Below are 13,489 nucleotides of genomic sequence, written 5' to 3'. Positions count from 1 at the left end.
CACCGAGGAGGCTGACAACACCGGGCGTCCAGCAGCCTTCCGCTGAGAAAGGGCAGACCCGTTAGGAGTTGAAGAAAGCTCCTGCCTGGCCGCCCCTCGGGCCACGGGCGCGCGCAGGCCGCCAGGCGAGGGGTAGGGGGTCAGAGGCGCCCCCAGCTGGAGCCAACGCGCTGGCGCCCACTGCATATCCGGTGCTCGGCGGGAGTCTCAGCCTCAGCCACGCACGCCCACCCGAGCCGCAGCCTGACCCAGGACCCTGCTCCCCCCGGGACGAAGCCCTCCGTCCAGGCCTACCACCACCGGCACCCTTCCTTCTCCCTCAACGCTTTCCCAGGACCGCGCTCGGCGCCCGGGCCAGGGCACGGGGCGTGGCTCGGGGGAGGGGCCGCGGGCTGGAGGGGCGTGGCAAGGCCGAGAGGGCGGTGGGGAGGGCGGGGCTTGGGGGGGAGCCCCGGGACCGCTACGGGAGGAAAGCGTGACGCCGGGCGAGGAGGGGTGGGGCTTGGGTGAAGCATGGAGCCGCTCTCAGCCATGGGCGGGGCGGGGCTAGGGGGCGGGGTTCGGGGCGGGGCTCCAGGGAAAAACAGGGAGGGGCGGAGCCGGGGCGGGGAGGGGGACGCGCGGCGGGGACGGACTTATTGCGGGGAAGGGCGGGGCTCTGCGGGGGCGGGGCTCGGGGCCAGGAGTGGGCGTGGCCGGGCGCGGGGCGGGGCGCGCGGGCGGTTCCCCTGGCCGGGGCCGGCGTCCTGCGCTTCCCGCGGTCACTGGGGCTGGGCGGGCGGCGGTTGAGGCGCGGAGTGGCGGGAGGAAGGGGAGGGAGTACGGAGCCTGGTTTCGGGACGGCGGGAGCCGGTGGGAGCCCGGCGAGGAGGGCTGGAGGTGGCGGGGCCCGGCGAGGCCGCGATGAAGCCGAGCCGCGAGGACGAGGAGGAGACCGCCGGCGGCCCCTGGCAGGAGTGCTTCGAGGCGGCCGTGCAGCTGGCGCTGCGGGCGGGACAGGTGAGCGCACGGCCTCCTCCCCCGCCCCGGCAGGGTCCCGGGGAACGCAGACCCGCGGGCCGGGCGGCGCTGCGCCGCATCACGCCCGGTCAGAACCTCTGAAAGTCCGAGCAGAAGTCACGTCGGAAGAACGGAGCTCCTGCGGGTCTCGTGGGGAGCCAGGCCCGGGACCGCGTGCGGCCGCGGGGCGGGGGGTCCTCGGCCGCGTGCTCTGGGCGCCCGGTGTCCGCAGACCGGGGCGTGATAGGGTGAAATAAGTCTTTGTGTTGGTTTGCGGCACAGACCTTCTCTTCTCCACCCCAGGGGCGGGGGCGGTGAGCACCTCTCTCCCGTATCGTCTCGCCCTCTCCGGTGGCGGCGGCAGGCGCCGGTGAAGCGTGCGGGACAGCCCCTCTCCTTTGGCAGCGGCGTGGCTAGCTGTAGGTGACTTGACTTTTGCGTTGGAGAGAGCAGGCTAAAATATATTGACTATGCGAATCAATTCGGGGCTTTAAAAATCCCTTCCAGGCTTGAATGCCGCAGCTGTTCGTTTTTAGGAACCTCTGATTTGATCCCGTGGCCGGGACAGGGGTGTGGTTGCCCCTAGGTCTAAACCCCAGCCGCCTGGAGATCTGGCAGGCTCGCTGTTTGTCTTTCCTCAAGCGTCGTGAATCCAAACTTACTCTGACCCACAGCCTGAAAGAGGTTCCGCTCCGTGGTGGGAGGGATTCGTTCACACTGGGTGGAAGGATGAACATCAAGCCGCAGAGCTGAAGACCTGAGACTAGAGTCTGAGAATGGAGTGCACCTCCTGTCTTTGCTCACTTTCATCTCCGTGTGTTTTGTTCCCCACATTTCCTCAGTACCTTCAGCAGCCCTGACACATAGTAGGTCCACAGTCCTGTTGGCAGGCGAGTGAGGGGGGTTGGGTCTCAGGACTTTCAGGGCAGGGTAGATGGCTTGCTCATGCTCTGCTTGTTAAGGTCCACGATTGCGTTCTGGTGATTTGGAGGATGAAGATGGACAGGAGAAGGAGCCATGTGGGCAGACTGACTTATATCCAAACAGCATTTTTTTTTCAGGTCTAGCAGTCTGAAAATGTTTTTCTCTTACAAGTTTTCTCTTCATGTTAAAATTTTCTGTTAACCAATCTTAAATTTGAAGTAAATCATCATAGGCACAGTGGATACTGCTTTACCTTGGTGTGAGTCCTCTAATCCACTTTAAAAGTTAATCTTCGGAGCCAGCCCTGATGGCCTAGTGGTTTAAAGTCCCTTATGCTCTGCCTCATGGGCCAAGGCCGGGTTCCCGGGTGTGGAACCACACTGCTTGTCTGTCAGTAGCCGTGCTGTGGCAGCAACTCACGTAGAAGAGCCAGAAGAACTTACAACTATACACGTCTATGCCCTGGGGCTTTGGAGGGAAAGGAAAAAGAAGAAAACAGGAGGAAGATTGGCAACAGATGTTAGCTTAGGGTGAATCTTCCCCTGCCAAAAAAAAAAAAAAGAAAGAAAGGAAGAAAGAAAGATAACTACTGTTAATGTTAAAAAAAAAAGTTAATCTTCAACTTTGAGTGGACACGTTTTGGAGGGCCCTCCCTCTGTGGTTTTAAGGACCCAAGACTCAGCCCATAAGGAATACATGACTTAAAAGGAGTGTTGTGAAACTTTATTCTTTGGCTCTGTCACCTTCCCTCACGTAGGAAAACCTTAATGCTAGAGTGATGAAACTTGTAGCTGCAGGGCAAACATTCTTGCTGGAGCACTGTCTGTCCTGCCCTCCCTCCCTCCAAGCCGCTCACCTCCTGCCCAGGGTAAGCATCATCGGGATATTTAGGAACTTTCACGTTCCACTGTGAAATTTTGCCTCCTTCAGGCTTTGAGAAGTCAGTTTAGGATTCAGACACTACTGTGTAAATCCTGATGAGTTGTTATGGGTTTCTGTGGTTTTTCAAATTTAGATCCTTGAAGACACAGGGAGTTTTTTAAATTATATATTTTTTAAACAAATACATATATAGAGCTTGCAATATGGCAGGCACAATTCTGAGGGTCTTACGAATTTTAAATTATTCAAGAGTTATCTTATGTTTTGCAATTTGCCAACAACAAAAAAAGCTTTTTTTAAAAAGTTGGGTAAGGGTGAAATAAAGATTCTGCCTTAGCAGTCCAGTCAGGGACCCAGGACTCTGGGCTCCCTCTGGGCGTTATGCTGATGCCTCCTGCCTCCCAGGCAGTGGGGGAGAGAGTGGCTAGAATGGTCTGTGGCTGGGACAAGCAGAAGCCACACAAGGTCATTGTAACCTGTGTAAAGAGGAGCAAATTGTCTTAATGTTCTCACTGATGGGGTACTGGTTGGAGAAAATCTGGCCTTTAGCTGGATAGCCCAGAGCGGTCTGAAAGGAAGTTAGTGGTGATCCTTTGCTGAGTCCTCTTGGCTGGGGGAGCGTTTGGTGCAGTTACTGTGTCTTGTGGCCCAACACGCCCACCCCCTCTGCAGCCCCCAGGGTTCTGCTATTTTATTAAGTTTGCTATTCTCAGCTGCTTTTGAGACAGTCCGTGTGCTGAGTCCGTGAGGGAGCTCCCAAGAGATCAGTGTCATTGTCCCTGACTTTTATGTGATGTGAACAAAACTATCATAGAAAACTGTGCTTTTTTCAATTGTTCTGCAGGGATAGATCCAGGTTTTGTTGGGCCTGAAGCTTAGATAACTTAAGGGCCCTCTTTAAGAAAAATACAAAATTACAAATTTAAAATTCGGTATAAAATTGTTTATTTAGGGGCCAGCCCCGTGGCCAAGTGATTAAGTTCGCGTGCTCCGCTTTGGCGGCCCAGGGTTCGGATCCTGGACGCAGACATGGCACCACTCATTAGGCCATGCTGAGGCGGCGTCCCACATGCCACAACTAGGAGGACCCACAACTAAAATATACAACTATGTACTAGGGGGGATTTGGGGAGAAAAAGCAGGAAAAAAAAAAAGATTGGCAAGAGTTGTTAGCTCAGGTGCCAATCTTTAAAAAAAAAATTGTTTATTTAGAATAAGAAAAATCACAACAGTATGAATGTTAAGATGCTAACAAATGTAACAAAATGCATAAAAATAATTCTTTAACTGCTTCTCAATCTTCTGTAACAATTTTTCACATTTTTTGGCTTCATATTCTTTACATCTTCGAATGACAACGATTTTGTAGTATTTTCTATGGAGAGCAGAGGAAGATAAATTCAGTCTTTCCTGTAGCACAGCTAACTGAAATTGATTACTGTTGGTTTAGAAAAGTTTATTTTGGCTTCAAACTTGTTATTGGCAGGGTCATATAAATTTTTAGGATTGCCGTCAAATTTTAGACTCTTGTCAGTTTTCTTTTATATATTAGTTGTAAGATGGGAAAGAATTTTCCACAGACTAGCTCCTGGCTCAGTATGTTGAGGCCTCGGTTATTCCATGAGCCCGTGTGCCGGCTGCCACTGCACATACTCGTCTGGTCCTGCTGTTTACATCGCTGCCAAGTCAGTCGGTGTGGTGGGCAGTAGAAGCGTTTCTGGAAGCCACTCCTACACAGGATGGCTAATAATTTCTCACAGAGAGATGCAACTGCAAACCCCACAGGTATATCCCATCAAACCCAAAGTAAATTCATCTCCACTCAGTTTAACTTTAGCCAAAAATGCCAGTACCCGCTCCAATGCCACCTGACACAACATATGGTGGAGGGGAGGTCATGGTGGAAAGAGACGGCGGTTGTAGCTACAGTTAGAATAGCTGACTTTCGTAAATTTAGAAAAGGTGTTCATGTATGACCATGAGAACACTTTGCTAGGGTCCTTAGCAGAGCCTCACTCGAGGGAGGCGCCTTGAAGGCTCAGTTTAGATCCATCTCTATTTACTGGTAATAAAATCTCAGGACAAAGCAGAAAAACAAAATCTCAGTCCTCCAGACCTCTGCCTCTCTAGTCGCCCTTACACACCCTTGCGGCTTATGCTTCCCAAGGCCCAGTCTTGAGAAGTGGGGCTTGTTGTCCCAGCAGCTCCTGTGTGGACCAGCCCTTTGTCCAGCCAGATTTAACTACTCTACTTGGCGTTTTCAAAATATATATTGCATTTTCCTGCCTTTCCTCTGGCCTATGCTTGTTGAAAACCATAGTCTCCCTCCAGGGCCCCTTCCTTCCAGGACCTTCCCCTGTGACCTTCCTCATCTTTCCTGTGCCTCCTCCCAGCTTCGTATTGTCCCTGGTCCGGGTGTGGGGGGGTGCTTTCCCCAGAGTGGGCTCTGAATGTGGATGCTTTTCCACCTCCCTCCCTGGAGCAGAGAGCGCATGTTGGTGGGCTCTGACCCAGTATCACCTGCGTGTCTGGCTTGCTTTGCCAACACGGTGTTGTTTTTGATTTGTGATTTTAGTTTTTTTCAGTTATTCACACAGGAAATTTAGAAAGTGAAATATTGCTAAAAGGAATGTCATGAAAAACATCAGTTCCCTATCCCCTGTCATCCTCATCCTTTTCCCCAGAGGTCACTGTTTTCAATTTTCTGATACTTACACTCATTTTCAAATAACGGGCTTCTACCACTCTTTCTTGAGTCGTCCGTTTTAGGCATTGTACTTGTGTTGTGTGGCCACGTTACCTGTTTGGTTTATTCGTATTCATGTTCTCATTCTGATGACCATATAATTGTAAAGCATGGTTGAGCTGGGCAGTATAGTTGTATTAAGTATTCTTTTCTTTCTTATACAAGGTGTATTTTCCTTAAAGTTAAGAAAATTTTTTGTTCAGTTAGTTTTCTAGGTACCTACTGATAGCCATCTTCCAACTTCCCAATGGAATTTTTAATGATCTCAGTGTGATCAAACTCATCAGGTTCATTGCTGTAGAGAACTGGTCCTCACACTTTGGCATACATCAGAAGCTCCTAGAAGGCTTATTAAGGCACGCTAAGTCCCACCCCCAGAGTTTCTGATTCTGTAGGTCTGGAGTGGGGCTGAGAATTGGCGTTTCTACCAAATTTGCAGCTGATACTGGTGCTGCTGGTCTGGAGACAGCACCTTGAGAGCCACTGCTGTGTAGTATTTTGTTTTGTGAATATATGACAATTTATTCATGCAGCTCTTGAGGAAACTGGATAATCTCCAAACTGTGAATAATGTTGCTATGAACATTCTTGCCTGTGTCCTTTGGTTATGTATGTATTCATTTCTGCTGGGGATAAACTGATAATAGGAGAGAAATTGCTGTGTCATCAGGTGTGAAATTCTGCCAGGTAGTTTTCTGAAGAGGATGTACCAGTTTACAGTCCTGCCAGCAGTAGGTGAGCATTCCTGTTGCTCCACATCTTGGACCACACTTAGTATTATCTGTCTTTTCCGTTTTAGCCACTCTGATGAGTTTTGTTTTTTTTTTTTTAACTTTTTGTTGTTGTGGGTTTTTTTGGGTTTGTTTTTGAGGAAGATTATTCCTGAGCTAACTGCTGCAAATCCTCCTCTTTTCACTGAGGAAGACTGGCCCTGAGCTAACATCCGTGCCCATCTTCCTCTACTTTATATGTGGGATGCCTACCACAGCATGGCTTGCCAAGCCGTGCTGTGTCTGCACCAGGGATCCGAACGGGCGAACCCTGGGCCGCTGAAGCAGAACCTGTGCACTTAACCGCTGCACCACTGCGCTGGCCCCACTGATGAGTTCTGAGATGGTGTTTTGCTGTGATTTTAATTTGCGTGTCTCGTGTGACTAATGAACAAATATTTATTGAGTAACTCTGGAAAGGGACTTTAGTCTTTGCTCTGAGTGTGATGTGAGGTGTGGAGCAGAGTCCTGTGTAGAGTCCTACAGAGCAGTTGGGACACCACCCTGGCTGCTGCCTGGGGCCCTACAATGCCGTGGGGAGACCAGAATTGGATATCTGATAGGAAGCTACTAAAATAGCGCAAGTGAGAAATGAGGGTGGACTTGACTGGCGTGTAGTGAAGAAGGTGGTAAAACAGATGTATTCTGAAGGCTGAACAGCCAGGTTTGCTGTTGGATTGGAGGCAGGTGTGAGAGAAAGAGAGGAGCCAGGGGTGCCTTCAAGGGTTTGGGCCTGAAAAACTGGTTGAATGGATTTGCCGTTTTCCGAGATGGCGAAACTGCAGGAGGAACAGGTTTGGAGGTGGAAGTCAAGTGGTGTGTTTTGAGCATGTTAAGCTTAAATTGCCAGTGGATTTCTAAGTGGAGGTGTTGAGTTTGGATCTAGAGTTCAGGGGAAGTGTTGAGGGTGGAGATGCCAATTTGGGAGCCATTGGCCCAGGATGGTATTTAAGGCTAGGCCCCTGGACAGGGAGAGAGCAGGCCTGTCTACCCTTGGGCGCTGCCTCAGGATGATCCCAAGTCAAGTTCCTGGTTTTATTCTGTGGGAGATTCCCTAAGGTCAGTATGTGGAGGCCCTGGGCTGCTCACTTCAGAAAGACTGCCCCCTCTCCTGCCTGGCTGCATGAGCTGGCCGCCGCAGGAAGGGATGTGGGGGTGGCAAGTCCCTCATGTCTCGCCTTCAGTGCCTCATCTCGCCTTCAGTGCCTCGCCTCACCTTGGCCCCAGGCTGCAAGGCCAGGCCTCCAGTTTCTGCTTAGCTCCACAGGGTGGGAGCCAGCCTGCGCTAACAATTGTAAAACTTATGCCAACATTTAAAACCTCAGCCAAGACGGCGCTCCTGTGAGACAACAACTGGCAGGCACAGAGTAGCGGCTGCCCCTTTTCGGGGTACGTGCAGGCCACTCTCCAGGGCCCACTCCTCCCTGACTCTGTTTGCGAAGCCAACTGTCATTTTCCTTACATATCGTTGTACGGAAAGTGGCATGTTTCTTATGCCCATTTTGCTAACAAAAGCTGTTTGAGAAAAATGAGAGGGAGCTCTTTTTTTCAGAGGCATTTGTATCCGCAGCCCTGGTGTGGGAGTGAGTCAGTGAAATCCCACCTGTGTCTCCCTAAGGGATAGGAGGGAAGGCTGGTGTCACCCCCACCTGAAAGTGAATTGGCCTCTGTTGCCCTGAGATATTTACTTGCTAACCCATATGAAACACTCATTAGTGGAGATGACTGTCTGTGGGGCTGGCGCAGAGAGTAGGCTGAAATCTTACCACTAAGCCAGAGGATGGAGACTTTGCTAGTGAGTTCCAGGCCCCACCCTCCCCCCGAGCCCTAGGACTTGGGGGCTGGGTGGGGGAGCTCAGGCCCCAGGAGCCCGAGGTTTGGAGAGGAAAAGGGGAATTTTGAGTCCAGGCTCCTCCCTGTCTCCCGGCCTCATCAGGCCGGAACCTAAGGCTGGCCTGGCTCACATCTTTCTCCCCTGGGAAATGAGGGAAGAATTCAGCTGAGGGGCGGTGTCGAGTCTATGTCGCTAAGCCAGTTTCATGATCCCTGTGTCCGCTGTCTCAGCCCCCAACCCCAGGGGCTAGGGCAGTGCCTCGGCCACGTGGATGGTGGATTCAGCACACAGCGGGCATTGCAGGGGGCCCCCTACAGGCTGCCCAGGATGGAAGCGTAAGCTGATGATCACAGTAGCATACAGGATGGCTGTGGTGGCGGTCTTCCCAGGCCCGGGAAGACTGGAGACAGCTTCCTGGAAGAAGTAGTATCTGAATTGTATCTTTAAAAGGAAAAGCAGGAGTCACCTAGAGAAGGCTCAGGGTGGGACGACGGGGAGAGAAGGGGTCAAGGCAGAGAGAAGATGGACACTGCGAGGGATGAAAGTGAAAGGCAGCACCCAGGAACCACAAGAGATGCCCCCTGGCTGAAGCTTAAGATGGGAGAGGAGAGTCAGGCCACTGGGTGGGAGGAGTCTGGGGAACATGAGTAGAGTTGCAGGTGGGGGTCACACCCAAGACCGACCAAGGTGAGTCAGGCTGCTTGATTAGCTGTGTGTCAGGTGGACTTGGTGACGGATAAGTTGAAGGAGCCCTAGGAGTAAGGAACTTCTGGGTTTCTGGCGTGGGCAGCTGGTGGATTTCATTGCTTTAGAGAGAACTCTGGACCGGGTAGGGATTGGGAAATCGTTAATCCAGATAACCGCAGCCCCGGGGGAGTCGGCTCCTTTCAGGGATGGAAGATTTGGGGCGCCTGTGTTAGAATCCCTTTTCCTGCACTTTAGAGCTGTATGAGCTTGGGCAACTTTCCTCATTTCTTTGTGCCTCAGTTTCCTCATCTTTAACACGAGCATAGTAATAATTACTACCTCAGAGTGATCATGAGCATTAAATAAGTCCGTATGCTTGAACTGCTTAGAACGGTGCCTGGGCCAGAGTATGCCCCCAGCAGGTGCGGGTGCCAAGGTGGCTGACGATGCTGGCCGCAGTGACGGAGGAGGTGGGATGTCCAGGGCCCCGCCTGAGTCCTTAGACACCTCTCCTGAGGAACGGTCTGGGGGAGAAGCACTGGAGGAGGTGGAGGTCTCAGAGGCCCTGGTAGAGAGGGTCAGATGACACAGAGCTGGCAGCTGAGATGTGGGTGAAGAGTGTCCCCTGGATTTGGCACAGGAGGGGCTGGGAGCCTGGCAGAGCTGGTTCAGAGGAGTGCTAGGGGCGCAAAGGAAGACAGTGGGCTGAGGGGTGACGGGAAATTAGGAAGCAGAGGTGGCAAGTTTGGGGAGAGTTGCCTACGAAGATAAAGAGGGAGGCAGTTACTTTGGAGAGCCTTGAGACTCGCTGGCATGAGAATGCTGGAGCATTTGCATCCTTGGCCCACCTCTCCGGTAACCAGCAGCTCCTCTTCCCCGGAGTGAAGGTTCTGTAGTCATGCAAAGTGTATTAACAGAGTGAACTGCTGAGCACTTGGGCCATGTGATAACCACGTTGTTACCGGATAGCTAGTTTACTTTGTAGGTTTTATTGACTGTCACGAGTATTAGTCAGAGTTTTCCAGAGAAACAGAACCAGTTGGAGGCCAGCACATCCAATCTGTGGGGTGGCTGGCAGGCTGGAGACCCAGGGAGAGCCAGTGTTCCAGTTTGAAGGCTGAAGGCAGCAAGAGTCAGTGTTGCAGATGAAATCAAATGGCAGTCTACTGGAGAATTCTCTTGCTCAGGGAAGGGTCAATCTTTTTTATTCTATTTGGGCCTTCAACTGATTGGATAAGGCCCTCCCACATTACAAAGGGTAGTCTGCTTTACTCTACTGATAAAAATGTTAATCTTATTCAAAAACACGCTTACAGAAACACCTAGAATAATGTTCAATGAAGTATCTGGGTACCCCATAGCCTAGTCAAGTTGACACGTAAATTAACCATCACGTCACATTCATTTGTGTTCAAATAAGTGTAGAGGCTGAAATGTGGCAGTGTCCTTAAGACCACACCTCCCATAGCCACACTTTTCCCATCTGATAAAGGAAAGGCAGGCTACCTCTTGGAAGCCTTACTTCTGTAGGATTTTTTGAGCTTGCTGTTTCATGGGTTGCAGAGCACACCCACATTGCTCTGTGGTGATGGGTGAGACTTGGGCGGCAGACTCGGGGACAGTAACACGGAACCGACATGGCGTACAGACAAGAGAGAGGTGTTTGGACATGTCTCTGAATGATGCCTCTGATGCTGGCGTTGATGGTGTCTTTTCTCAGACTTGGACTTCAGGCATCAGGGGCTGAAGGCCCATATTTTGTGTGTTAAACGTTAACAGAATGTTATGTGGAGGGAGAGACCTGGGCCGGGAGGTCTGTGGAGTGCGTGCTTAGTTAGTAGCTGAAAAACACTAATTAAAAAACAGCATACCCTAACCTATTACTAGCAGAACGCGAAGGTTTAAACTCGCCATGACTGAGAGAAAACAGCCGTGGTAAAGGGCGTTAGCGGGTAACTGAGCTGGCAGCCCCCCCATGCCACCCCCATGGATGCGACCACGGCTAAAGGGCAGGGCCGTTTGAGTCTAATACTGACTTACTTTAAAAATACAATACTCTATCACTGCCTTTCCTCAGTGTAGGAAAGTTTATGAATTAAACTTTTCTTTGCTAGTATTTCAGCATCCCGTCTGAGATTTGTACATTGTGTATATGGAGGTTTTGGTTTTTGTTGTAAGTCGTTAAGTTTTGTCAGATCTGTGTTCTCACAGATAACTATGTAGAGTGGTGAAGTCTGTGCATATGTATGTCATTTCGTGTCCCACGACCGTTAGGTACAGTTCCTCATTTAATTCTTACAACTACCCGCTGTCTTAGATACTACCGTTAAAAGAGATGAGGAAACTGAGGTTCTGAGAGGTCTCCTGATTCCCCGAGGTCTCCCCAGTGGGGTCTGAACTCAGATCTGTCTGATTCTAAACTGCAGGCTTATCTTCTGTACTCCCTACTGATGTTATGAAATCGGTGAAGTAAGAATTACATTCTAGGCAGGGGAGATGTTCACGTGCATTTCCTTCGTGAAGAACTAGAGTTGCTAATCATTGGTGACTGAACGGAAGCTAATTTGTCTAGCTCTCCCACATATGGGAGTCCACCAGTCAGTTTATAAAGTCCCATTACGTGCAGACTGCCATGATCGGCCTGGGGCCTGAAGGGCAGGGTGGGGCCTGGAGCTATCACATGAAAGGCAGAACTCTGCTTTCGAAAAGCTTACAGTCTAGCAGAAGAGACAGGACAGGGCCTGACAGTGAAAAAGGACGGCAGTGTGTGCATAACTGAGATGTGCATTCGGTGCTTCGGGAAGCATGGACCCAGGAGAAAGGGCTTCATCCTGGGTGGGGGGAAGGCGGGGGGCCACACAGACAGCTTCCTGGAGGAGATGGGCTTGAGTGGAGTCCTCAGGGACAAATGGGCTGGCGGTACCCAGGGATGACCATTGCAAGCAGAAGGAACAAGGAGTCCAAAGCTATATAGGAAGGAGAACACCCAAGAGTGATCGAGCATGGCAAAGGAGACAGGGCGAGGGCACGGAGGGGACCGAGTCCCGCCCAGGCTGGTCGCGGAGGACCTCACACACAGGACATGGGCCTGCCATCCTCCTGGCGAGGCCAGCAAGCCACAGAGGGTGCCAGGAGATAGATCTGCTTTCCCGAGAGGCCGCCCTGCTCCTAGTGGACGGCCCTTCAGAGGAACAACCAGGGAGACTTGGAGGCTGGTCCAGCATGGCAGGCAAGTGATGGGAGGCAATGTGAGGAGGGCAGTGTGGTTTGGGAAAATCACTCAGAAATGCAACGTAAGTGGGTGTGTAACCGGAGGAGGAGGAGTCAAGAACAACCCTCAGTTTCCTCAGGTGGCCAGCTGAGTGCACGGGGAGTAGGGGGCCCAAAAGAGCAGCAGCAGGCGAGAGGGGCTGGCAACCTGCCCTGCCGCTAAAGGACGCAGGCACATTGAAGCCCGTGCCTTTCCTGGTGACGCATGCCCACAATGAAACAATCATAGCACAGCAATAATAAATGCAAAAAAGAAAAATGAAAAAAAAAACAACGAGATACAACATCCTCCTTCTTCATCCATGAAGCTCCCCCTCCTCTGTATAATTTGTAGCTAGGGGCTGGTTCCTCTGGAAAGTGCCCAGACGACATCAGACATTCCCCAGACTGCGCGCACGGGTGCCTGAGCAGGCATCTCCTCAGCAGGCTGGAGTTGTGTGTGTTTTGGATGTGGAAGACCAAGTGCGTAAACACCAGTGAGGTTAGATAGGGCTTCGCAAGAGCACTTGTTAAACAGTCTTCCAGATTTTAGTTACCTATGAGCTCAGTGTGCTGCAGCCAAGAAATCTTTCATTCATTCAGCAGATGTTCGCTGAGACCACTGTGTACTGTGTACAGCCTCTGTACAGGCTGCAAAATCTGCCTGTGGGATACAGAAACAGGACGGAGGAGGGGCCTTAACCAGGAGTGGACTGACGTGGAATCCCAAGGGGCAGTTGTATGGTTTGCATAAGTGCCCTAGGAGCACACTTAAAGGGTGAATGCCCCTCTCTGCCCGCAGAAGTGAGAGACTCCTCATAGAGGAGGTGACACGTGAACTGAGTCACTAAGGAAGAGAACAAATGGGCCAGAGGAAGGCTGGCACTTCCGTTGGAAGGAGACTCTGGGGGGAATGATTCAGTTTAGCTGGAGCATGACAGTCATGGAGCGGGGAAGGGAGAGGAGAATGAAAGTTTAGGGTAGGCCTTCATTTGTTAGGGTCATGGGTTGGCTTCCTTCGGAGACCGGTGACAGAAGCAAGGTAGGTTTCTTTCTCTTTCCTGTAGAAGTCCAGTTAGAAGTCTGGGGAGTAGGCTCTGCTTCCCCAAGTCACTCAGAGACCCAGGTGCCTTCTCGCTTCTTCCTCTAAAGTGGTGGTCTCTTCCCACATGAGCAAAGCTGACCTCTCACTAACACACCCGTGTCACAGCTGGTGGCACAGGGGAAAAGGAAAAGAGGAAGTGGAGTGCAAACAGTGGCCTTTTAAGGACCTTACTCAGAAGTTGCATATATCACTTACATTTACATCCTTTTGGATAGAACTTGGTCACAAGGCCACACCTACCTGCACTAGAGACAGAGAGGTGTAGACTGGTGAGGTGGCTCTGTGCCTTGCTA

General features: G+C 51.4%; 1 protein-coding gene across 2 annotated transcripts in view; it reads left to right on the top strand.

Moving 5' to 3' along the window:
• The first annotated feature begins 708 nt into the window (after window positions 1-708).
• IMPA2 (inositol monophosphatase 2) overlaps window positions 709-13,489 on the top strand; it is a 52,208-nt gene continuing 39,427 nt past the window's right edge. The window contains exon 1 of one of the 2 annotated variants that reach the window (XM_023648245.2): window positions 709-999. In XM_023648245.2, the coding sequence (XP_023504013.1) occupies window positions 904-999 (96 nt within the window). In that variant the 5' untranslated portion in view covers window positions 709-903. Of the gene's footprint in view, window positions 1,000-13,025; window positions 13,134-13,489 lie in introns of those variants that run through there. The other variant, XM_070220682.1, reaches the window with a different exon arrangement.

The sequence above is a fragment of the Equus caballus genome, chromosome 8 (genome assembly GCF_041296265.1).
Source record: "Equus caballus isolate H_3958 breed thoroughbred chromosome 8, TB-T2T, whole genome shotgun sequence".
NCBI classification, from domain to species: Eukaryota; Metazoa; Chordata; class Mammalia; order Perissodactyla; family Equidae; genus Equus; species Equus caballus.
This window is presented reverse-complemented; position numbering and strand designations above follow the sequence as displayed.